General features: G+C 43.2%; 2 protein-coding genes across 5 annotated transcripts in view; one reads left to right on the forward strand and one right to left on the reverse strand.

Moving 5' to 3' along the window:
* The window catches only part of SEC23IP (SEC23 interacting protein), a 51748-nt gene extending 43131 nt beyond the window's left edge, over positions 1 to 8617 (forward strand). For 2 of the 3 annotated variants that reach the window (XM_050803934.1, XM_050803936.1), the window contains exons 18-19: positions 261 to 362; positions 7490 to 8617. In XM_050803934.1, coding sequence (XP_050659891.1) covers positions 261 to 342 — 82 coding nt within the window. In that variant the 3' untranslated portion in view covers positions 343 to 362; positions 7490 to 8617. The remainder of the gene's footprint in view (positions 1 to 260; positions 363 to 7489) is intronic. The other variant, XM_050803935.1, reaches the window with a different exon arrangement.
* RGS10 (regulator of G protein signaling 10) overlaps positions 1 to 24804 on the reverse strand; it is a 738227-nt gene that overhangs the window by 438843 nt on the left and 274580 nt on the right. The window lies entirely within an intron of this gene.

The following is a 24804-nucleotide window of genomic DNA, read 5'->3' on the forward strand; positions in this document are numbered from 1 at the left end:
CTTTGAAATCGGTCATTCTTTCCTGTATCCCTGTCACCAAGGAGAATTGCAGCACAACTGTTTAGGAGCTAATCAGTATCCATCTGGTTTTTAAGGACAGCTCTGAGATTACACTGCTTTATTACACTGAGATTACATTGCTATCATTTGCCCTTCTTAGATAGAGTTGAATAGAATAGAACCTGCATTTTCCACCATTGTGCGTAGAAGTTAATTTCTACTAATTGTCTCTTAAGTAAATATGCTTTTCCTTTTCATAGGGAATCTGAAGATACTGCTCTGTTATTACTTAAAGAAATTTATCGAACAATGAACATTAGTCCAGAACAGCCCCAGCATTGATCAAACTTCAGTTTTACTGTGTGAGTTTATTCCTTATTGAATGTATAAATTCTGAATGTTTGCATTCTCAAATCTGTTGCGTGGAGTTGATGTTGACTGATTTTGCTTTTTTCTGTTTCCTCTGAGTTTTTGTTGTCGTTTTTAAAAATTTACAATAGAGACATTAAGGAAGATAATTGGTTTGTAATTTACACTTCTGATTTATTACAGTCTTCTTTCTAAATTTACATAGAATTTGAGTTCATTTATTTTTAGTTTCTTTTTAAAATAGATTCCGAAGAATATCAGTTAGGAATTCCTTTGGCTGCAGGTTCACAGAACCCAGTTTACAATACATTAAACAAATAGAGGTTTCTTTTTATTCTGTAACAAGAAGGGTTCCTCTGTTGAATGACTTCACCAGACACCCAGAGTGCTCACATCTTCCCACCTGAATGTTGGCTCTTGCTGCCTCCTAGTTACAAGATGCCCCCGTAGTTGCAGAGACCATGCCTATATTCACAACATGAATAAGAGGGAAGAGGGGAGAGGGTAGTACTCCTCACATCTGTCGCTCTCTTAATTAAGGAAGCAGAAGCTTGTCCAAAAATTTACTCATACCTATTGACTAGGCCTGTGTCTGATGTCCAGTATCTCCAGTCCGTATGAAAGATTGTAGAAGTGATATTTTGAGCGTTCCCAATCTTTGTAGAGGGAAAGAATAGAGAAGGAGGTTAAGTCTGTGATGGGTTGGCCGACCTGCAACTCAGCCACACTCTGTATTCCTAACTGTCCTCCTGAGACACCAGATACCTGTTTTTCCTTACTAGATTATGCATCACTTTTAAAAATAACTAATGTGTTTTTTACAAAGTTAGAAATTTTAAAGCCTTTGAAAGAACCAGATACAAAATGCTGAGCTCTAAGTTACTGAAATCAAAGGAAGTTCCTGCCATTTTTGGTTTTCTAATTGTAAGTGGTAGATGAACATTCCTTCAGCCTCATCTTCTGCCTCCTCGTTTTAGAGAGGTAATTACTTTTAGTAGGGTTTCCTTAGAGAAATTTTTTTGGCTCCATTTCCAAAATTAAACTTGTAACAAAGTAAAAGAGAACTAAAGTGTAGGCCAGGCATGGTGTCTCACACCTCTAATCCCAGCAGATCACCTGAGGTCAGGAGTTTGAGACCAGTCTGGCCAACATAGTGAAACCCCGTCTCTACTAAAAATACAAAAATTAGCCGGGTGTGGTGGCGGGTGCCTGTAGTTGGGAAATGCAAGGCCAGAAGTGAAAGATTGCTCTCCCATAACTCACCCCCAACCTCCCTGCCCGAGACAACCAGTGTTCCAAGTTTTGTGTATCCTTCCAGATATCTGTTAACATATCACACACACTTTTAAGTTTTTCTTCTTTAAAAGACAAAAGAGACTGGGCGCGGTGGCTCACGCCTGTGATCCCAGCACTTTGGGAGGCTGAGGCAGGTGGATTACTTGAGGTTAGGAGTTCAAGACTAGCCTGGCTAACATGGTGAAACCCTGTCTCTACTAAAAATACAAAAATTAGCCGGGCGTGGTAGTGGGCGCCTGTAATCCCAGCAACTCAGGAGGCTGAGGCAGGAGAATCGCTTGAACCCAGGAGGTGGAGGTTGCAGTGAGCTGAGATTGCGCCACGGTACTCTGGCTGGATGACAGAGTCCATCTCAAAAAAAAGACAAATGATAGCAAAATTGACACACCATTATTACCTTTGTATCTTTGAGATTGTCCCATATCTATCCATCTATCCATTCATCCATCTGTCTGCCCATCCATCCATTCATCCATCTGTCCAGTATCTGTTGAGCACCTTACTTAAGTGCCAGGTGCTATTTTAGGTATTGGGCTTCACAGCAGTGGACCAAAGCCTCTGCCCTCAAGGACTTTTTTTCCTCTAATGGAAGGGAGACAGCACGTGGACAATTGAAATGTACCACATGGTAAAGATTGAGCAGCTGGACAAGGAGGAGAGGAATTCATTTGGGATGGGAGCAAGTTGTTATTGTATATAAGATGGCAAGGGACCCCCTTCACGGGCAAAGTGTCATTTGAGCAAGTGAGCCAGATGGATATCTGGAGGAAGAAGACCATTTCAGGTGGAGAGAAAAATCTGGATCAGACTATGAGAGTGACCTTGTTCTTTTTATGTATTCTATTGACTATTGCACCATATTTGCTTAACCAGTCCCTACTCATGGGCATTTCAGTTATTCTAATCTTTTATTAGTGGGAACAGTACTACAGTGATACATGATATTTTAATAGTTGCATTTCATTCCATTTTATAGTTCTTGTATTAAAATACTTAATTTTACCCCATTGTTGGGTGTTAGGTGATTTTCCAAATTTTCTCCATTATAAATAACTCTGATATGTAGTTTTACATACTTTTTGCCCATCTCTGTTTGCTTTGGATACATTCTTAGACGTAGTGTTCTTATTTCTGAGAATATTGCATATTTTTAAGAGATTTTTGGCCGGGTGTGGTGGCTCATGCCTGTAATCCCAGCTTGAGAGGCCGAGGCAGGCGGATCACTTGAGGTCAGGAGTTTGAGACCAGCCTGGCTGACATAGTGAAACCCCATCTCTACTAAAAATACAAAAAAATTAGCCAGGTATGATCTCACCTACTTGGGAGGCTGGGGCAAGAGGATCACTTAAAACCCAGGAGGTGGAGGTTGCAGTGAGCTGAGATTGCGCCACTGCACTCCAGCCTGGGCAATAGTGCAAGATTCTGCCTCAAAAAAAAGAAAAGCTTTTTGATCCCTACATTTTGCTAAATTGCATTCCAGAAAAGTTGCTCAGTTTTCATATTTACCATCGGTATGTAAAGGCCAGTATTCTTGCACTCTTGGAAGCAGTGGGTATTACTGATTTTTTTTTTAATATATATTTTTTGAGATGAAGTCTCACTGTCGCCCAGGCTGGAGTGCAATGGCGCATCTCAGCTGACTGCAAGCTCCGCCTCCTGGGTTCGTGCCATTCTTCTGCCTCACCTGAGTAGCTGGGACTACAAGTGTCTGCCACCACGCCCGGCTAATTTTTTTGTATTTTTTTAGTAGGGACAGGGTGTCACCATGTTAACCAGGGTGGTCTTGATCTCCTGACCTCGTGATCAGCCCACCTTGGCCTCCCAAAGTGCTGGGATTACAGGCGTGAGCGCCCGGCCGGTATTACTGATTTAAAAATTTTTTTTGCCAATTTGGTAGCCAGAAATTGTTATAATACCATTTTTACTTACTTTTCTATTACTAGTGAAGTTGAGCTCTTTGGGTGTATCTTAACTGGCTGATTATGTTTCTTTTGTCAGTTGCCTGTTCTTGACCTTTATACATTTTCTTGGAGGTATGGGGTAGGGTCCTTTTCTTTCTTACGGATTTATAAATATGATATTTAAGGATATCAGCCTTTGTCATTGCAAATATTTTTTCCCAGTTTGAAATTAGCCTTTTAGTTTTCCTTATACTTTGGATTTTTTTTGGCGGAAGTTGAGGGGAGCATGTTTTAAAAACACGTAGCCCTACGCTGGGCATGATGGCTCATGCCTGTAATCCCTGCATTTTGGCAGGCCGAGGTGGATGGATCACCAGAGGTCAGGAGGTTGAGACCAGCCTGGCCAATATGGAGAACCCCAGCCTCTATTAAAAATACAAAAATTAGATGAGAGTGGTGGTGGGCACCTGTAATCCCAGCTACTTGGGACGCTGAGGCAGGATAATTGCTTGAACCCAGGAGGCAAAAGTTGCAGTGACCCAAGATTGTGCCACTGCACTCCCACCTAGATGACAGAGCGAGACTCGTCTCAAAACAACAACAACAACAGCAGCAGCAACAACAACACCATAGCCCAGTCTTTTATGATTAGTTTTTAGATTTTTACATTTATTTTCTTTTAGTTCTTTTTTTTTTCTTTCCCATTTGGCTTTGTAATTTAGAAGAGTAACGTGTAGAAAACAATTTAACTTTTTTCTTACATAATCATTTCTGTCTGTGCCATATATTGAATAATGTACCCTTTTGTCATTGGTTTGATGTTTTTATCATATGCCAAATATTTTGCTGTTGTTTGACATTTTAATTAATATTTGTTCCCTAGGCTTTCTCATCTCTTCTAGCGATTTATTTGTCTATGGTACTTCATTGATTTCAAGTCATATATTTTCCACATTTTAACATCTTTAAATTTGTAATGCATCTTAAAATCAGCTGCTGGGGCTGGTGCAGTGTCTCATACACTGTGGGAGGATTACTTGAGCCCAGGAGTTTGAGACCAGCCTGGGCAACATAGTGAAACCTCATCTCTTTAAAAAAAAAAAAAAAAAGAGAGAGAAAGAAAATTTAAGTCAGCTGTTGTCTTAACGGAAGCTGAGTTCTTTATGAGAAGCCATACATTTTCTTCTGCTGGTTACTGGGGGAAGGGCTTTACCAACCTGCCTCTGCTTAAGCTAATTTCTCTGCTTGAGATTTTTTAGGACTATGCTGATAGTGTGAATTCAGCACCCAAAATTTGCAGGGATTATCAGTTCAGATATCGGAGTTTTTATTCCCATTTTCCATTGTCAAGGAAGAGTAGTGCAGGCCTCTTTGCCGTCCCTTATGCATATAGTTGCTTGTTTTTATCCCGCACTGAGACTATAGATGTTTGGTACCCCCACTTTTTGTGAGGGCTTTTCCTTTGAGACTTCCTTTCTGGGCATCTTTTTATGGTACATAACAGTGAAGTGTCACAATCGATGGTGTCTTAGATTTGGTGAAATATGGTGTTTTAATAATTGTAATTTTATGCATAATATCTGACAGTAGAAGTTCTCAGTATACCATAGTCTTCGCAGTTATCCCAAATGAAGTTGGAAATAATTGAAGTTCCCCTGACGCTCTCTACCCCAACAAAACAAAGCAAAACAAACAAAACCAAAAGAATAGTAATTCTAGGATTTTGCCATCACCTTTTATGAAAAACTCAGCAAGAACCTTCTATTTCACATATGATTCGTTCACTGTAATTGTTTTATTTATTTTTTCCTATACTTGGCTGTAAAATTTAGTCAAGAATTTAAGTTTCTAATACTGTACTAATATCGTAAGATAATCCATTTAAAATGTTAACAGTCATTCTATACATGGTTCCTTCAAGCTTAGAGCAGTTTTGCTGAATGGTTGTTTTATGTTTATGTCCTTTTAAAGATTGTTCTTTGAAAAGCCTCATAGCCGGGCGCAGTGGCTCACGCCTGTAATCCCAGCACTCTGGGAGGCTGAGGCAGGTGGATCGCCTGAGGTCGGGAGTTCGAGACCAGCCTGACCAACATGGAGAAACCCCGTCTCTACTAAAAATACAAAATTAGCTGGGCCTGGTGGCACATACCTATAATCCCAGCTACTAGGGAGGCTGAGGCAGGAGAATTGCTTGAACCTGGGAGGCGGAGGTTGCAGTGAGCCGAGATCGTGCCATTGCACTCCAGCCTGGGCAACAAGAGCGAAACTCCGCCTCAAAAAAAAAAAAAAAAAAAAAAGCCTCAAATTGGCCAGGCGTGGTGGCTTATACCTGTAATCTTAGCACTTTGGAGACTGAGGCAGGCAGATTGCTTGAGTTCAGGAGTTTGAGACCAGCTGAGCAACGTAGTAACACCTCATCTCTACTAAAAGTAAAAAAAAAAAAAAAAAAAAAAAAAAAAAAATCACTGGGGGCATGATGGTATGCACCTGTAGTCCCAGCAACTTGGAAGGCTGAGATGAGAGGATTGCTGGAGTTCGGGAGATTGAGGCTGCAGTGAGCTGTGATCACGCCACTGCACGTCAGCCTGGATTGTAGAGTGAGACCCTGTCTCAAAAATAAATAATTAAATAAAAATTAAAAAGCCTCAAGTTAACATGGCAGATAACTAATTTTATTTTTCATTAATATTTTATTTTAGCCGGGCGCCGTGGCTCACGCCTGTAATCCCAGCACTTTTGGAAGCCGAGGCCGGCGGATCACGAGGTCAGGAGTTTGAGACCAGCCTGGCCAACATGGTGAAACCTTGTCTCTATTAAAAATACAAAAATTAGCCAGGCATGGTAGCATGCACCTGTAGTCCCAGCTACTCGGGAGGCTGAGGCAGGAGAATATTTTGAACCTGGGAGGCAGAGGGTGCAGTGATCCAAGATCGCGCCATTGCACTTCAGCCTGGGCGACAGGGCGAGACTCTGTCTCAAAGAAGAAAAATAAAATAAAATACCTTATTTTAATTTTTCGAGAAGGGGTCTCACTCTGTCACCCATCTTGGAGTGCAGTGGTGTGATCTTGGCTCACTGCAACCTCTGCCTCCTGGGCTCAAGTGATCCTCCTAACTCAGCGTCTCGAGACGCTGGGACCACAGGTGTGTGCCACAACGCCCGGCTAATTTTTTTATTTTTTGGTAGAGATGGGGTTTCCCCAAGTTGCCCAGGCTGGTCTCAAACTTCTGAGCTGAGATGATCCCCTTGCCTTGGGAGATGATCCACTCGCCTTGGCCTGCCGCAGTGCTGGTATTACAGGAATGAGCCACAATACCTGGCCGTAACTAACTTTAAATTGTGTCTTTTACTCTTTGTACTGGCTTTGCTATGAAGATTATCATGCTGGTTAATCTTACTGAGTGTTTCCTGGGCACTCTTGTCCCTTTGGAAGGCCTGTCTGAGGACTTGCTCGCAGGCTGTGCTCTTTGGAGGCGGTTTGCAGTGTTTGTCAGTAAAGTTGAGCACTGGTGGATTGTCCGTTCTTTTTTTTTTTGAGATGCAGTCTTGGTCTGTCCCCAAGGCTGGAGTGCAGTAGCGCGATCTTGGCTCACTGCAAGCTCCGCCTCCCGGGTTCACGCCATTCTCCTGCCTCAGCCTCCTGAGTAACTGGGACTACAGGCGCCCACCACCATGCCCGGGTAATTTTTTGTATTTTCAGTACAGATGGGGTTTCATCGTGTTAGCCAGGATGGTCTCAATCTCCTGACCTCGTGATCTGCCTGCCTCGGCCTCCCAAAGTGGTGGGATTACAGGCCTGAACCACTGCACCTGGTCAGTTGTCCATTCTTTTGCTTAAGAAAAGACAACGATGCATTATATTTGACTGTAAATTTGTAAAGTTCACTTATGTTTTTGTTTTTGTTTTTTTTCCTCTTTTTAAGACTTTCTTGTCTGCACAGAAAATCCCGGTACAACTTCCAATGCTGAGAAAATCCTCAGAGGACGTTCCCACTTTGCTCCTGTGATGGATGACAGAAGAGCGATTCATCAACAATTGCTCAGCCACAATCCTCGGACATAGGGATTTAAAAGACAGTACACAGAACTAAGACAGTGAAAAAAATCAGTACCACATTTGGACAGTATCGGTGAGAAAACGTAATTATAAAAATGATGCCATGACAAATTCCACAGATCAGTTTAGTTGTATAGTTGTTAAAGTTATATGTGATATCAATGAAGAAATATTTGTAGCATGTAAACGGTTATTTCTGTTTCTTAAGAAGTATTGTTAGTGGGCTATTAAACTTGAATTTTTCTTTTTATTAATGCAGTATGTTTTTTTTTATTCAAGTATGAACTTGTTGAGAAACTATAGTAATATGATTTTTAAGAGATTTATGTTCTACTTTAAATGTGAATTGTACTTCTGAGCTGCCTTAATGCAAGATCATTTATATTTGTTAAGAGGAAATAATCAAGATCACTCATATCCCAACTGAATCTGAGGTTTTATAAATCTCTCAAACTATTGCTGAGAGCCTGATTGTGGAAGGAAGTGAGATGCACCTTATTTTCCAGAAGTCCTGTGAAGCGCTCTCCTAGCATGTCCATTTCCAGGAGGAGAAGTGAGCAGATGAGAGGTTTTCCATTTTGTCATCCAAGGTAGCTGTGCAATTGCCTTGTTGCTGAAGTTCCAATAATGTGAAAACCAAAGTAGAGGTTTTTTCTTCTTCTTCTTTTTGCTTTGTATTAATTTCACTTATACCAAAGTGTTTGAAAGTATGAAATGTATTGCTTCTGGGCTATATAAGGCTACTTCATGACAAGACTGCTTTGTAATATTTCATTTGTTTTACTATAAATTCAAATTATCTAAATATTTTCCTAATACTACATGGGAATGCTGATTTTCTTTTGTTACGTAGTGGAAATATTTTGCATTGTTTACATAGTTCTCATGGAACATGGAAATTTTTGAAAGTGATATATGATACACATTTTTTGTGTATATATTCTAATTAGTGTGAATAAAGCAGTAACATTAATGCATTTTTTTAAGCAGCAAACTTCTGTATTTCTCTTGTCTTCCTTAAAAGTATCCCCATGAACTCAGTGTTTATTCCCTTTGTATTGTGAGTATCTGCTTATGTTGTCAATACATAGTGTTAGCATTGGCTCCTAATGGTAGAATTAGAATAGCAAAATTTTAAGAACTGTAATTGACTCCGGACAACATAGATTTCAGCCACCTCATTCTACAGCTGAGGCCAGGACACTAAATGCCTTTCCCAGACTGGGTAGTGGCAGATCTGGGATAGAATATGGTTTTCTTGATTCCCTTTCAGCCTTCATTTCTCTCTCTCAGGACTACTACTTTTTAATTAATTTTCACCTAACTTCCCAATACTGATGAAATAAAGAAACGAGAGGATTATTTATATATATTTCAATAAAATCCAGTTTGATTTTTCAATTTACATCTGGTTTTGTTTGTGTCATTCAGCCTGTCTTCTGAGTAATGGGCAGAGAAGGACCAGGGTTCGTAGAAGAAGCATATGGCAACTAAGTGGCAGCAGTCTTGCCCTTTTCTTTTCATACTTGAGGAAACAGAAAATAGAATTTTTGAGTGATTCTGCCTGTGAATATATACATACATACATACAGATATGCGTATGTATGTATGTATTACTATTCAGTCTCTTAAAAAACAAAAAAACAGTAGGTCCCCTGAGGGCAGAGTCAATGAACATATTGTTCACTGTTGTAACCACCTTGCAGGATTTCAGTCTATAGGTGAGAGTCCAGCTGCTAAGTGAAGCTTGACCTCTGCCTCTTCCTCAGGAGCAGCTCATCCCCTGACAACCTCCCCTCCCAGCCCCTAATCTGATTTAATGCCCTTCTTTTCCGGAGATAAAGAAAGTCATGTCTCTAGTTATTCCAGAAATGTTTCATTATCCCGGCCCGCGGGATAGTCAGAGCAGGCCCTGGAGGAGGGGGTGGGAATTTGGGGAACAAGAGACACGAGAAATGGAGACAAGACAGTGCTCTGATCAAGTCTCGTTTAATGGCGGTAATGCACTGCCTTATATACACTTGGAAGGGAAGGGGTTGGGCTAAGGCGGAAATGATCTCATTGCCGAAGGCGTGGCCAGGTTAGTTTCGGTTTCTCCGGTCAGACGTCATGTTGCGCTTGCGCTATTAAGTAACAATTTTCCCGGGCGCGGGAAAAGTGAGTGAAGAAGAAGCAGGAAGAGCGCCATCTTTAATGAGGTATTAGTACAGGGGAAAAAAGGCAAAGATAGGGAGAAGGTGTGGGGTGGAAATGAATATAGCTCAGGCGTTTAATCCTCAATTATTATTCGCTATGGCCGGGGCGTGCAGCTCCGGACATTTCATGTGTAGAGTTTGGCACAAAAATTTAAAGGCACCAGCATCTGAAATCAAAGGTGAAAGAGTCGTCACAGTACTGATGAAGACACCGAGGCCTCGTCTGCTGTGTTAACATGCTGTATGACAAGAGGAACCTGCTTTCCAAGTCTGCTGGACATGTGTGCTTCTTGAATCCAACCAGACAAACATGTTTTCTCAAAACCACAGTATAAGACAAGGAAACTGCACAGATTCGAGTGACTTTTGAGGTATGTTATTGGAAAGGTGTGACCTATATAGAACCTTGAACATGAAAAGGAGGAGATGCTGCTATCTTGGCAGGGATGATCATGTATTTGAAATAGTAACTCACAGCATTTGGCCTCATGATAAGAGTACTGAAGATTATCCCAGAAAACCTAGGATGATACTGGTATTTATGGTACCATTGTTTCCAGTTTTTATGACTTGAGGCATCTAACTATCTTAATGCTGTACTTTAGTGTTTACCAAGCAGCTTTCTGGCGGAAACTTGAACTGCAGACACTGAGTGTTTTGGTTTTCCTCTAAGTTATAGTTCTCATTGTAACTTAATAAGTTGGCATTCCGGCTTAGTTTGAGTCAGTTTCCCAGGGCTGGGTCCTCAGAGGAGAGTGGTTAGAATTCAGTTCGTCTTTGAGCTGGGGTGCTGACGTTGTGTTCCTGCTGTTGACTGTCTCCCTGCAGTGCACAGGACGGACTGTCAGCTAACCTGTCTTCATGACATTTCTGTAATACTTCTCGGGGGTTATCAGTCTTATCCTGGTGTTTCATCTCCTAATTGAGCTTACCAAAACTTAATCGCATACTAAAGAGCTCTGGTGTCCACCTACTTTTATTTGTGTCCAAGCTCTATTTAGCAATGAATCCTTCGGCAAGATCTTTCCCTCAACCTCTCAGCAAAGTGTTTTTGTCTTGTTTTTGCTCAGTTTCCTTTGTCATTAAATTCCTCAACCTCATAGAAGAGTTGTGAGGATTAAACAAAAATATGAATAAAATACCTATCGTGGTGCTCAGCACACAGTGGGCACTCAGAATGTTAACTGATTATTACTATTGTTGTTCTTTTACCATGAGCACTTGAGTCCGGGGATGACCCAGGCCTTCATTCCAGGCCACCACCACTTCAGTCCTCCCTGGGTCGAGCTTTGGCCAGGTTTGTTTTTTTTTTTTTTTTTTTTTTTTTTTTGAGACAGAGTCTCGCTGTGTCTCCCAGGCTGGAGTGCAGTGGCGTGATCTCGGCTCACTGCAAGCTCCGCCTCCCGGGTTCACGCCATTCTCCCGCCTCAGCCTCCCGAGTAGCTGGGACTACAGGCGCCCGCCACCACGCCCGGCTAGTTTTTTTTTTGTATTTTTAGTAGAGACGGGGTTTCACCATGTTAGCCAGGATAGTCTCAATCTCCTGACCTCGTGATCCACCCGCCTCGGCCTCCCAAAGTGCTGGGATTACAGGCTTGAGCCACCGCGCCCGGCCAAGGCCAGGTTTCTTGTGGTTGAGCCCTGCCAGGGAGAGCACCTTAGAGTCTGCTCACAGAGGCCTCTCAGATATCTGCAGAGGTGTCAAGTGCGTAAGTCTGCAGGAGGCACAGTCATTGGAAAGGGGTGAGGAGCTGTGGAACAGGTGGGCTAGGTGGCATGTGGGGAGGTAATGCTTACTTCCATGCAAGTCAGTGGGGCTCTTATATAACACTTTTGGATAACTTGTTTGCGCTCTGATTCTCTACTTTAAACTCATTTTGGGATAAGGATCAAGAAAACACTTCTTTTTTTCTTCCTAAATTCTGCCCTCTTTTCTCCCTGATACCGTTTCCAGCGGTAAAACAGCAACTCTTGGCCTGGTGCGGTGGCTCACGCCTATAATCCCAGCACTTTGGGAGGCCGAGGCAAGCAGATCACGAAATCAGGAGATCGAGACCATCCTGGCTAACATGGTGAAACCCTGTCTCTACTAAAAATACAAAAAATTAGCTGGGCATGGTGGCACATGCCTGTAGCCGCAGCGACAGGAGGCTGAGGCAGGAGAATTGCTTGAACCCGGGAGGTGGAGGTTGCAGTGAGCTGAGATCTCGCCACTGTACTGCATGCAGCCTGAGTGACAGAGCAAGACTCCGTCTCAAAATAAGTAAATAAAAAATAAAACAGCAAGTCTTGCAGATTTCCCAAATGTATTGGTCCCATAGAACAATGAAAATAATGTCATGTTGTTAACACCAGTGGGAGTTTGGGAAATAATTCCGGCTCGTTGTTTAATACTTCTTTCAGCTTCAGATCAAGTGAAATGAGTTTCATATATGAAATTGTATGATGACACATAAAACAGGCCAGTTATTGAGGACACATCCATGAGATAGTGGGCAATGCTACATATTTATTAGTGGTTGTGCTCCCGTTCAGGTTCACAGACTGGTGGGATTGGTGTAGTTGGGATAACCCACCATGTTTTTCTTTCATTTCTTATATTAAAGAGTGGCTTTTAAAAGACCTCACTATGGAATTTTCACAAATACTCAAAAGTATGGAGAATGGTACAATGAATCCCCATGTGCCCTTTTCCCAGCTTCAGTGATGGTGTCAGTGATACGATTTGGCTCTGTGTCCCCACCCAAATCTCATCTTGAATTGTTATCCCCATGTGTCAGGGGAGGGACCTGGTGGGAGGTGATTGGATCATGGGAGCTGTTTCCCCATGCTGTTCTCGTGATAGGGAGTTCTCAGAAGGTCTGATGGTTTTAAAAGTGGCAGTTTTCCCTGCTCTCCTGCCACCTTGTGAAGAAGGTGCCTGCTTCCCCTTTGCCTTTCATCATAATTGTAAGTTTCCTGAGGTTTGTCATGGTTGTAAGTTTCCTGAGGTCTCCCCAACCATGCAGAACTGTGAGTCAGTTGAACCTCTTTTGTTTATAAATTGCCCAGTCTCAGGTAGTACCTTGATAGCAGTGTGAAAACAGACGAATACAGTCAGGGACCTAAAAGACAGGTAAAGAGGCCGGGCGCGGTCGCTCAAGCCTGTAATCCCAGCACTTTGGGAGGCTGAGACGGGCGGATCACGAGGTCAGGAGATTGAGACCATCCTGGCTAACCCGGTGAAACCCCGTCTCTACTAAAAAATACAAAAAACTAGCCGGGCGAGGTGGCGGGCACCTGTAGTCCCAGCTACTCGGGAGGCTGAGGCAGGAGAATGGCGTGAACCCGGGGAGGCGGAGCTTGCAGTGAGCTGAGATCCGGCCACTACACTCCAGCCTGGGCGACAGAGCGAGACTCCGTCTCAAAAAAAAAAAAAAAAAAAAAAAAAGACAGATAAACAGATGTGGCCAGGTGAAGACGGAAAAAGGACAGTGCACCTGTGGAAAGACACGAGGTGGGAAAGAGCATCACAACTTGGGCAACTGTAGAAATTAAGTTGTTAAGCACAAAATGCAGAGAGAGCTATATGAATGCGTTGAGTGTGATTTTCATTAAGCAGTTTTTAAAGAAAGCATTTCTAATGCTGCTTTTATTTTTGCAGCCACTTAATAACATTCACTCTTGTTGAAAGAAGCACAGTTTGGAATATTGGAAAGTGCTTGCTACCAGCTAAGATGCATTATTTTCCTATGCCGCTCAACACCTGTGCCCAGCTGTTTCTTTGAGGCCAATTTGCTCCTCTTTTCAGGGTATATTTACTAGTCAGCAGTTGTAAAACTATTTTGAAGAGCGCTTCTGACCCCTCCAGCAACTTCAAGTGAAGGAAGCTGTTGTAGTTCCCTGGCTGTTACCTCCTGGAAGAGAGCTGGGGAGGGAACTCATGCGTTTTGGGTGCTGACTGTGTCTTAGGCGCTGCACAAGCTCTAGCTCTTGTGTGTAATCTTTACAGAGGCGATTGAGGGCGTTGTCATCGTCGTTTTACAGAGGAGAGAAGCAAGGCTCATAGAAGCTCGTCATCTTGCCGAAACCCACACAGTTAATGGCAGGGCAGAATAAAGCAAGCGTGCTTGTGCCTCAAACATAAAAATAAAGGGAAACCTCTACTATAGAAAGATGTATTTTCAAATACTTGCAAATTGCCTGCCTCTTGTTGCAAACACAGTCAAAGCCCATTTTAATTTTTTTTTTTTTTAAATTTGGGAGTAAAGGCCTTGTGTTAATGAAGATTCCCAAATTGTTCTAAACAGGATAAAGGCCAGGCATGGTGGCTCATGCCTGTAATCCCAACCCTTTGGGAGGCTGAGGTGGGAGGATCACTTGAGACCAGGAGTTCGAGACCAACATGGGCAACATAGCAAGACCTTGTCTCTACAAAAAATAAAAAACCAAATTCGCTGGATGTGGTGGCACATGCCTAGTCCTAGCTAAGGAGGTCGAGGCTGCAGTAAGCTGTGATCGCGCCACTGAACTCCAGCTGTTTAATTAACAACAGGATCCAGATGTTTGTATAACTACCCTTTGAACTGAAAAGGGAAGAATACATGCATGATGATCTATTTGTCTTCAAAAAAGAGTGTGGAAAGTGTTGACCTAGGCTGTGTGTCTACCGAGTTTCTTAGTGGTCACTGCCGGCCTTGTTTTCCTTGGGTTGGTCCCCCTCCATCCTCCATTCTCTGGTTTTCCTTTAGCCGGGGCTGATGCCCATGTAAGATCCACGACCGCAGTCCGTCCGGAAACCTCTGCCCTTCTGGCTTATCCTTAAAAGTCTTCCCGGCTCCCCTGAACCGTAGGAGGGGAGGAGCTGATTTCCTGTGTTCAGAATTCCCTGGTCTTCCCTGCCTTCCTCCAGCCTTTCTCCCAGCCGGACTTGCCTTTGCTTCCTCTGCGTGAACTAAGCTAGGTTATTCATTCCACTCTTTTGTCTCAAAGGACATTAAAGGGGAGGCAAGCCCAGAGTTCCCAGAACAAGCTTATTAGAGTGCTTCCTCTCCCTTTCTTGGCATCTGCAGCCCACTTCTGCCATGCTGTCCTCAACCTTGCAGCCCCTTCCCCCGACAAAATGGGAACGGTGGAATTGCAGAGGGCACTGCAGCACAGCTGGGCCACGTGAACATCCGTAAGCTGAGGAAAGGGTGTGAATGACGGCTTTGCCCTCTGCTCCCCGGTTCCCATGGCATGCCCTGGTACCCGAGAGAGGAGATTCCAGCAAGCAGCCAGTGACACAAGGAGGTGCCCTTGTTCAAAACGTGCAGACATCTTGTGAGGTGGTTTTGCTAGGGTGGGAAGTACACATTTGCTCAAGGGCTTTGGATTTAGTGCTCTTTTTTAATCGAAATAAAAAACGATTGGAAAGCTTTTCCATGTGGAAAAATTTAAACCTTCCCCTCAAATCATTATCTTGTGTCAGAACACTTACTTTAGTGTCTTTAATACCCATGATCGTTTTTACTAGATAGATTTTTCTGGATAGCATCCAGAAATTCTTAGTTTGAAGCGTCCCTTTCCTTTCATTATCATTAGAACTTTGGCAGTGCCTTGAAGTCTACTTCTAGCTTGTTTTCTTCCATGTGAGTCTGTGAGAGAGAGAGAGAGATTTTATTTCATTCATTCAGCATCGGGGTGGCACCTCTCTTCAGAGCCTCAGATTTGGAATAGACAGTTGTAGCGGAGGGTTCAGATTTTTTCTTGTTTTTTTTTTTTTTTTTTTTTTTTTTTTTTTGGAGTGGGGTAGAGTCTCACTCTGTCACTGGAGTGCAGTGTTGCAATCTTGTCTCACTGCAGCCTCCGCCTCCTGGACTCAAGTGATTCTCGTGCCTCAGCCTCATGAGTACCTGGGACTACAGGCTCGTGCCACCACACCCAGCTACTTTTTTGCATGTTTAGTAGAGATGGGGTTTCACCATGTTGGCCAGGTTGGTCTTGAACTCCCGGCCTCAGGTGATCCACCTGCCTTGGCCTCCCAACGTGCTGGGATTAGAGGTGTGAGCCACTGCGTCCAGCCAAGATTTTTTCTTGATGCCGTGTCTCATTTAACGCAGATACCTTTCAACTAACTTGTGTAAAAATTCGTTTTCTGATACCACTTTTCATTTTTGAACACATTTTAGAATCCAGCCAAATACTTCTACATTTTTGGCCCTTTTCCAAATCAGTTTTGTCAGCATCCGAATCTAGTTTGACTGTGACCTTGGATGACTCTGTATGGACTATCTCCCTCTGCCATCACTTTTTATTGCCCGGGTCCTATGAAGTTTTACCCTCTATATAATCAGGATAATTTTGTTAATGACAATAATAGTCTGTTAACCTCAACTGTTGTCAAATATAATGAGTTTTGAATTGATTTTGAGACTCAATAAGAAAAAAATTAAGTCTTCTCCAGAAGAAACATGTTAAAATTAAGGTTTCAGAATCCCTGGGCATCTCTGTAGTCGAACCTGTGCTGCTTATGTGTAAAGAATTAAATTGAGTCTGGTGACTGGGTTTTAGAGCCATATCTGTCACTGCTTTCTTTGGTGCTGAGAGAAGAACATCAACATTCTACTCCGTGGCGTATCTGAGAGTTCTGGAAAGCATTCTCGAATTGTAGGAGGGATCATGGGGAGTCAACTGGAACTGAATTCCCACTTGCCAAGATCCAAAAAGAAATGAACATTTGAAAAGTTTTTATTTTATAGATGTTTACATTTGCATAGTATGAATCCCAACCAGCTTGAAAGTGGTCACTTTTTATGTTGACAGTTAAGTCTCCCATATTTTTAGCTGTGGAAGAAACTGCTCTACAGATTTTCTTATGGTGAACTTTTAGCAACTGAAAAACATGAAAAGGACATAAACAGACAATTCACTAGGAAAAACAACCCAGTTGAAGAAGATGTTCATCCTCATTACTTATCTCAAACATATAAATTAAAATTTAAAAAGAAATGTCTTCTTTTTAACTGCTCATATTGTTAGATAAAAAGAGATGGACCCACAAGCTCATACATTGCTTGTGGGAATATCAATGGGTGCTTCTTTTCTAGAAAATGACTTGGTATAATATATATCAAGAGCCTTAAAATGATCTGTATCTTTTAGTCCAATAATTTAACTTTCAGAAATAGAGTCTTTTAAAAAAAATGGACAGGGCCAGGCACGGTAGCTCACACCTGTAATCTCAGCACTTTGGGAGGCCAAGGCGGGCGGATCACTTGAGGTCAGGAGTTTGAGACCAGCTTGACCAACATGGTGAAACCCCGTCTCTACTGAAAATACAAAAATTAGCTGGGCGTGGTGGCGCGTGCCTGTAATCCTAGCTACTTGGGGGGCTGAGGCAAGAGAATTGCTTGAACCCGGAAGATGGATGTTGCAGTGAGCTGAGATCGCACCACTGTGCTCCAGCCTGGGTGACAGAGCGAGACTCTATCTCAAAAAAAAAAAAAAAAAAAAAAAAAAAAAAATTTATATATGCTGGATTATTCTGGATTATTCATCATGGGAAGTTTATAGAGTGGAAACCTGGAAACATGTTCAGAGTGGCTAAACAAAATAGGATGGTCAGTTTGGGAAGAAACTGGAGGACAGGAGGGAGGATGCCTTGAAATGTCACAAATTTCTAGTTTTGGTCACAGGTGTCTTATCAGACAATAAAAACCCATGGACATGTCCGTGCAAATCTGTTTATTTCTGTAACTAGGAAAACAACTCAAATGAATGCTGTGATTGGCAGCTTGGCAGCACCATCTGTGTAAAGTTGGCACTGCAGACAGAGGCGAATGCTGCCTGAAATAACAGGGTGGTCACTTGTATGTAAACATCTCCATTCTGGGAGACCAGTGGATATGCAGACATGTATAGCTTGAACTGTGGCTGGAGTGCAGACTCAGGAATCCACCAACCAGTCCCAGCCAATCTGAGAAGGGAGGAGGTGTGATCACGGTGGTAGATAATGACAAAGCCAGAACTACAGTCCCAGTCTCCTGAGTCCACGTCCATTCATGTCCACCTCAAGTCCAAAACTGATTAAGAGCTTCATACATCATGTTGATGTTTGTGGCACAGGAATGGGACAGGCACATTTTACAGGTAAGGAAACAGATTTTAAAAGCTGAGTGACTTGTTCAAGATCACAAAATGATTAAGTGGTAGAATTGTGGTCAGAGTAGAGAAAGCAAAAATTTTAAAATGAGATGAAGATCCAAAGTTTTACTTACTTTGTTTTTCTCTCAAAATGAATTTTTTTCTCAAAATAATAAAATTATTTTGTTAATGTTCTCTCAAAGTTTGGAAAAAATTTCTGAGTGTGTTGATCAAGATTCTAGTGGATTTGGAAGGGAGAGGAATATGTGATTATCTAAAAAAATGATCTCGGCTGGGCACAGTGGCTTATGCTTATAATCCCAGCACTTTGGGAGGCTGAGGTGGGAGGATTGTGTGAGCCCAAAAGTTTGAGGCTAGCAATACAGGGAAGCAGTATAGGGAGACCTCATCTCTAAAGACGTTTTTTTTTGTTTTCTTTTCTTTTTTTTTTTTTTAGACAGAGTCTTGCCTGTCGCCCAGGCTGGAGAGCTGTGGTGCAATCTTGGCTCACTGCAAGCTCCACCTCTCGGTTTCACAGCATTCTCCTGCCTCAGCCTCCCGAGTAACTGGGAATACAGGCGCCTACCACCACGCCCGGCTAATTTTTTGTATTTTTAGTAGAGATGGGGTTTCACCGTGTTAGCCAGGATGGTCTCAATCTCCTGACCTTGTGATCTGCCCTCTTTGGCCTAGGATTACAGGTGTGAGCCACCGCACCCGGCCACAAAATTTTTTTTTAATTAGCTGGGCATGGTGATGTGTGTCTGTGGTCCCAGCTACTCAGGAGGCTGAGGTGGGAGGATTGCTTGAGCTTAGGAGGTCAAGGCTATAGTGAGCCATGATTGCACCACCACACTCCCACCTGGGTGACAGAGCAAGACCCTCTCTTTAAAAAAAAAAAAAAAAGACCTTGTTCTTCCTTTGTGGATATATCTCTCACAACATTCCAACCTTGCCTTTTTCTGTTTTTTCTGCCTTATCACTGTTGATAATGTGTCACTGAGGGTCTGGGACAGCTGTTTTTTCACTGCAGTGGGCCTGGGACAGTTGTTTTTTCACTGCCGTGGGTTTTTGAGTGTGTGTGTGTTAGATGGGATCTGGTTCTGTTGCCCAGGCTGGAGTGCAGTGGTGTGATCTTGGCTCACTGCAACCTCTGCCTCCTGGGGTCAAGTGATTCTTGTGCTTCAGCCTCCCAAGTAGCAGGGACTACAGGTGTGCACCACCACACCCGGCTAATTTTTATGCTTTTAGTAGAGGTGGTGTTTCACCATGTTGCCCAGGCTGGTCTGGAGCTCCTGACCTCAAGTGACCCACCCACGTAGGCCTCCCAAAGTGCTGGGATTACAGGTGTGAGCCACCATGTCCGGCCACACTGTAGTGCTTTTTATAAACATCTTGTTTTTTTCTCTCTGTTGGCTGGTGCTCCCTACCTGTCCAGCAGTCCTGACTTGGTGTTCTGTGCAGGTCCCACATTCACATTGAGGTACTATGTACCTGGTAAGGGTGGCTGTATTATCTGATGTAAAATACAGAGCCTTTAACATTAGAAGCTTGAGTCATAGATCTACAAGAACTTTAAAAGCATTTTTAGGCTGGGTGCTGCAGCTCGTGCCTGTAATCCTGGCACTTAGGAGGTTAAGGTAGATGGATCGCTTGAGTTCAGGAGTTTGAGACCAACCTGGACAACATAGTGAGACCCCGTCTCTATCAAAAAACAAAAAAATAGCTGGGCGTGGTAGTACATGCCGGGATCCTAGCTACTGGGGAGCTTAGGTGGGAGGATTGCTTGAGCCTGGGAGGTCAGGGCTGCAGTAAGCTATGATCACAGAGCACTGCAGCCTGGCAAGACCCTGTCTCAAAAAAAAAAAAATTTTTAATGGTTACTAATTATTTCTTTTCTTGGATCATGCTTCTACTCTGCAGATGGCTTTCATGGACTTTACTTCATTTGACCTTCATGCTTATTGAGGGAAGAAGGCAGGACAGGGATGATGATTGCCATCATTTTATTTTCATTTTTTTTTTTTTTTGAGACGGAGTCTCGCTGTGTCTCCCAGGCTGAAGTGCAGTGGCGTGATCTTGGCTCACTGCAAACTCCGCCTCCCGGGTTCACGCCATTCTCCCGCCTCAGCCTCCCAGTAGCTGAGACTACAGGCGCCCGCAACCACGCCCGGCTAGTTTTTTGTATTTTTAGTAGAGACGGGGTTTCACCATGTTAGCCAGGATAGTCTCGATCTCCTGACCTCGTGATCCACCCGCCTCGGCCTCCCAAAGTGCTGGGATTACAGGCTTGAGCCACCACGCCCGGCCTCATTTTTTAAATTGACAAAAATTGTATGTGTGTTCTACAACATGATGTTTTGAAATATGTATACATTTTGGGATGACCAAGCTAATTAACATACGCATCACCTCATGTACTTAGATGACCTTCATCTGCATAGAAGAGGAGAGCCTCTGGCACTCATAGGATGGAGGAGACCAAAGCTGTATTTAGGGTACAACAAGGAGGCAGAGCTCTGGTATGTACCTTGGGTCTATTTCTTCAGAAGGGAATGAGCCAGAAGTAGAGAAGCCCTCACAAAGACAAGCCCACGGTTAAATCAGCTTAATCATTGGTTTTATTAGGGTGATCTACCCCTCTTTCAACTGAGTTCCAGAGGCAAAACAGATGCTTTTGGGAGGAAGATAATGTCACCCAGAGATTCAAATTACTTCTATAGTTTGCCATACACAATGTCTAATCTACATGACTGAAAACCAAAAGAAAAAAAAACACAGTAAAAACAGATCTACAGTAGATCCAGACATTGGAGGTATTAGACACAGACATTAAGGTAACTGATTAATATCAAGACATTAGATCCCAGTTTAGTGACTTCTAGTAAGGAACTAGAGATAAAAAGGAACTGGATGGAAATTCTAGAACTGCGAAATAGAACAACGGAGCTTTGAGGGTTCAATAGTGGGCTTCACAACAGATAAGACAGTTGAAGAGACGAATAGTGAATTGGAAGGTAAGTCAGAAAGAAATGGACTGGAGCAGAGAGAAGAAAAGGATGGAAAACTCAGGAAAGAAGAGGAGAGACACACAGGAGATGGTGAAAGATTTAACGTGTGTAATTGGAGTCCTTGAAGGCAGGGAGGACAGAGATTAGGGCAGGGGCAGTATTTGAAGAGATCGTTAACAAGGATCTTCCAAAACTGGCTTATGGTTTCAGGAAGTACTATTTACCCTAAGCTGGGCAGGAAAAATACAAAGAAAACCCCACCCTGAGGCGCATTATGGTAAAGTGCTGGGTGGCTTTAAATCACTTCTTAAGTCCTTACTTGACAAAAATGTCTTGTATTGAACAGGCTTTCACATAATAGACAGGCACCATTTCTGTGAATTTCCACAGTGGCTTTTATAGCTTTGCCTTTAGAATTCTTTCCAGTCACATCTCTTTTTTGGGGAACATTTCCCAAGGACTTGGCCCCTAGTAGCCTTGGCCCTAGCCTTGGCCCCTAGTAAGGTTGCTGTGCACGCACAACTGGTGTCCTCCGTGCACCTTTGTTTGTGATCCTAGGGGAGAAAACAGTGCTACTGCCTCATCTGCCCCAGCAGTGCTCTCACTCTGCATATCACTGAGGTCGGATGGGATGTAGGGCAGTGGCTAAGAGCACAGGCTGGAAACAGAACACCTATGTCTGATCAAGCTCTTGTTTCAACACTTACTCATTGTGTAATCTTGGACTAGCTACCTCGTCCTAGCTTTAGTGTACTAAGTGTACAAGAAGATTTATAACATTCCTTATTTTTTAGGGCTATTGTGAGATTTAAATGAGCCCATGGGTGTATGTATTTGACATATAGAAAACAATTAATAGATGGGCTTATTTTTAAATCTCCTTGATCCATTTTTTGAACCATATATTTCTCCCTTAATAATAGCTGAGGCCTTTTATGCCTGGTTTGGTCCAGTGGGAACTGAACATGAAAGGAGAGGAGATGGTGTACATTTTATATCAGAGCAGAGAGCTTAAAAATTAATCTCTTTACGTATGTACAAGAGTTGGTGAACTTCACTCTTTAAAGGAAGAAGTGAACATGAAGTTTGAAAAGTTTCCAGAGTTAGAGAAGGCAGACCCTGATAAAACACCTGGATAGGTTAAAGGATTTTCTCCTTATAGTAAAAGTTAACTTTTCTGACCCAATTTAAATTTGATTTCCTGTTTCTGCCTTTAAAAAAAATTGATGCATAGAATGTATCATCTTCTGTATCAGAAAATTCTTTCATAACAATTTCCATTAATGGAATCATTTCTTCCTCGCTTCCTTCCTCCCTTCCCTCCCTCCCTCCCTCCCTCCTTCCTTCCTTCCTTTCTTCCTTCCTTCCCCTTTCTTCCTCCCCCCTCCCTCCCTCCCTTTCTTCCTTTCTCCTTTCCTTTCCTTTCCTTTCCTTTCCTTTCCTTTCCTTTCCTTTCCTTTCTTTCCTTCCTTCCTTCCTTCTTCCTTTCCTTCCTTTCCTTCCTTCTTTCTCTTTCTTTCTTTCTTTGCTTTCTCACGCTGTTGCCCAGGGTAGAGTGCAGTGGTGCAGTGATAACTCACTATAACATCAACCTCCTGTGCTCAGGCAATCTTCCTACCTCAGTCACCTGAGTAGCTGGGACAATAGGAGCATGACGCCATGCCTGGCTGATAAAAACAAAATTTTTTTTTTATACAGATGGGGTCTTGCTATGTTGCCAGGTTGGTCTTTGAACTCCTGAGCTCAAGTGATCCACTCGCCTCAACCTCTCAAAGTGCTGGGATTACAGGCGTGAGCCACAGTGCCCATTGAATCTTTTATTTCTGATTCAACTCTGGACATTAGCCTGACTACTTTTACTTCTTGGTTAATACATTTTTTTCATGTATTCACGTAAATTATTTATTCTACACACTAGATATTTGACTTCTCCTTAAGTAAATACATATGTATACAATTTAAATTGTAATTATAACTACATCACAGAAAATTGGAAAATAAATTTCACCTAATATCAAAGACTAAACTCAACTACCATTGGCATCAACCTGTCTGATGTTTTGTTTCTCCTTGGGCCAGCACTGAGGAGCATTGAGAAGGAAATAAAAGAAGCAGCTGCATCTGCCTTTCATAAAGCACATGCTGTATGTCAGGCACTAGATGAAGCTGTTGCCATGCGTGGTTTCATCCAGTTGTCAAATCCACCCGGAGAAGGCTTTAGTTTGGGCCTAGGGTATCATTCTCTTTTTTTTCACTAGGCAGAAATAGGATCTTAATGTGAGTGTAAATTTGGACACTGAAATTGGTGGCAATCTTTGCTTACAAGGTAGATGACACAGAACACAATGATTGTGAGAGAACTCATAGACTCACTCCTCTTTCCCACACTGACAGGGAAAGCTCTGCTGTTGCTGTTTGAGGAGTGTCTAGGGTTTTGTGATGCACGTTTGGATTCATGCATTAATTCACTCATCCATTCTAAAGATTCATGGTTAAGCCTACCACGAGCCAGGCTCTGTTCCTGGCACTTGGATATGGCAGTGAACAAAACAGAGATCCCTGTCATGAGCTTAAGTTCCAGTGGGAAGGGAGGCAGCAGATAAGCAACGTGCAGGATAAATGGTATGTGGAGATGTATGGTAGGCGGGAATGTGACAGATGCTATGGAAAAAATAAAGTGGGACTGGGCGCTGTGGTTTGTGCCTGTAATCCCAGCACTTTGGGAGGCCAAGGTGGGCAGGTCGCTTGAGTCCGGTAATTTGAGACCAACCTGGGCAACATAATGAGACCCTATCTCTACAAAAAATACACAAATTAGCTAGGTGTTGTGGTGCATGTCTGTAGTCCTAGCTACTTGGGAGGCTGAGGTGGGAGGATTGCCTGAGCCTAGGAGCTCCAGGCTGCTGTGATTGCACCACTGAACTCCAGCCTGGGTCACAGACTGAGATCCTAGCTCAAAAAAAAAAAAAAGAAAAAAAGGTGGGCCAAGGGAGATAATTTGGGAGTGTTACCTGTCTTGGCTTCATGCACAGGTAACATTTGAGCAGAGACAGAGGGAAGTGAGGGCATGAGCCGCACCAAGGGGTGAGGCCAGAGTGCAGTGGGTAGAGAGAATCCAAAGTGGGAACCCAGGCTTGAAGGCGGGAGCATGCCTAGCAAGGCGAGGAGGCTGGGGAGGCTGTAGGAAAAAAGCCAAGAAGAGAGAAGTCAGGGCGGGCTGGTCAGGCTCTTGGAGCCATTAGTAGGGCCTTGACTTTTACCCTTAGAGAAATGAGGAGTCCCTGGAGAACCTGGGCAGAGGTGTGACGTGATGGGACTTGTATTTCCATAGCATCCTTCTGGCTGCTTGGGGGGAGAGGACAGCAGGGGTGTCACTGGTTGGATTTCTCCAGAAACAGACTCTGAGAGAGGAAAACATGCAGGAAGTTTATTGGGGTACACACTTGGGATCAGCATCTGCCGGGGAGTGAAGGAGGCAGGATTGGGCAGAGGCCTAAGTGTGGCAGTTGCAGCAGAGGCCCAATGGGATGGCTTTTCAGAGATGTCCCGAATGGAGGCGAGGGACCTGGACTTGATACCCCTGCCTCGACCAGTGTTAGCATGTGGGCTGCTCCCAGAAAGGGGATGTGAGCTCAGCCAGGCAACTCTTCTCCTAAACCCAGCCCCTTCCCTAAGAGGGAAATTCCTGAAGGGACTCTATTGAGTGCCATTGGCAGGTGACGCTTCTGGAAGCTGGGGAAATGAATACCTCTGTTTGAAGAGTTGACCAGGATGGCATGTCCCAGCCTCAACTAAAAGGCAAGGGTGGGAGTGACGAGGCTACAGAGGAGGCTCTTACAGAAGCCCAGGTGAGAGATGATGTGACCTGGACC

Source organism: Macaca thibetana, chromosome 9, assembly GCF_024542745.1.
Source record: "Macaca thibetana thibetana isolate TM-01 chromosome 9, ASM2454274v1, whole genome shotgun sequence".
Classification (NCBI taxonomy): Eukaryota; Metazoa; Chordata; class Mammalia; order Primates; family Cercopithecidae; genus Macaca; species Macaca thibetana.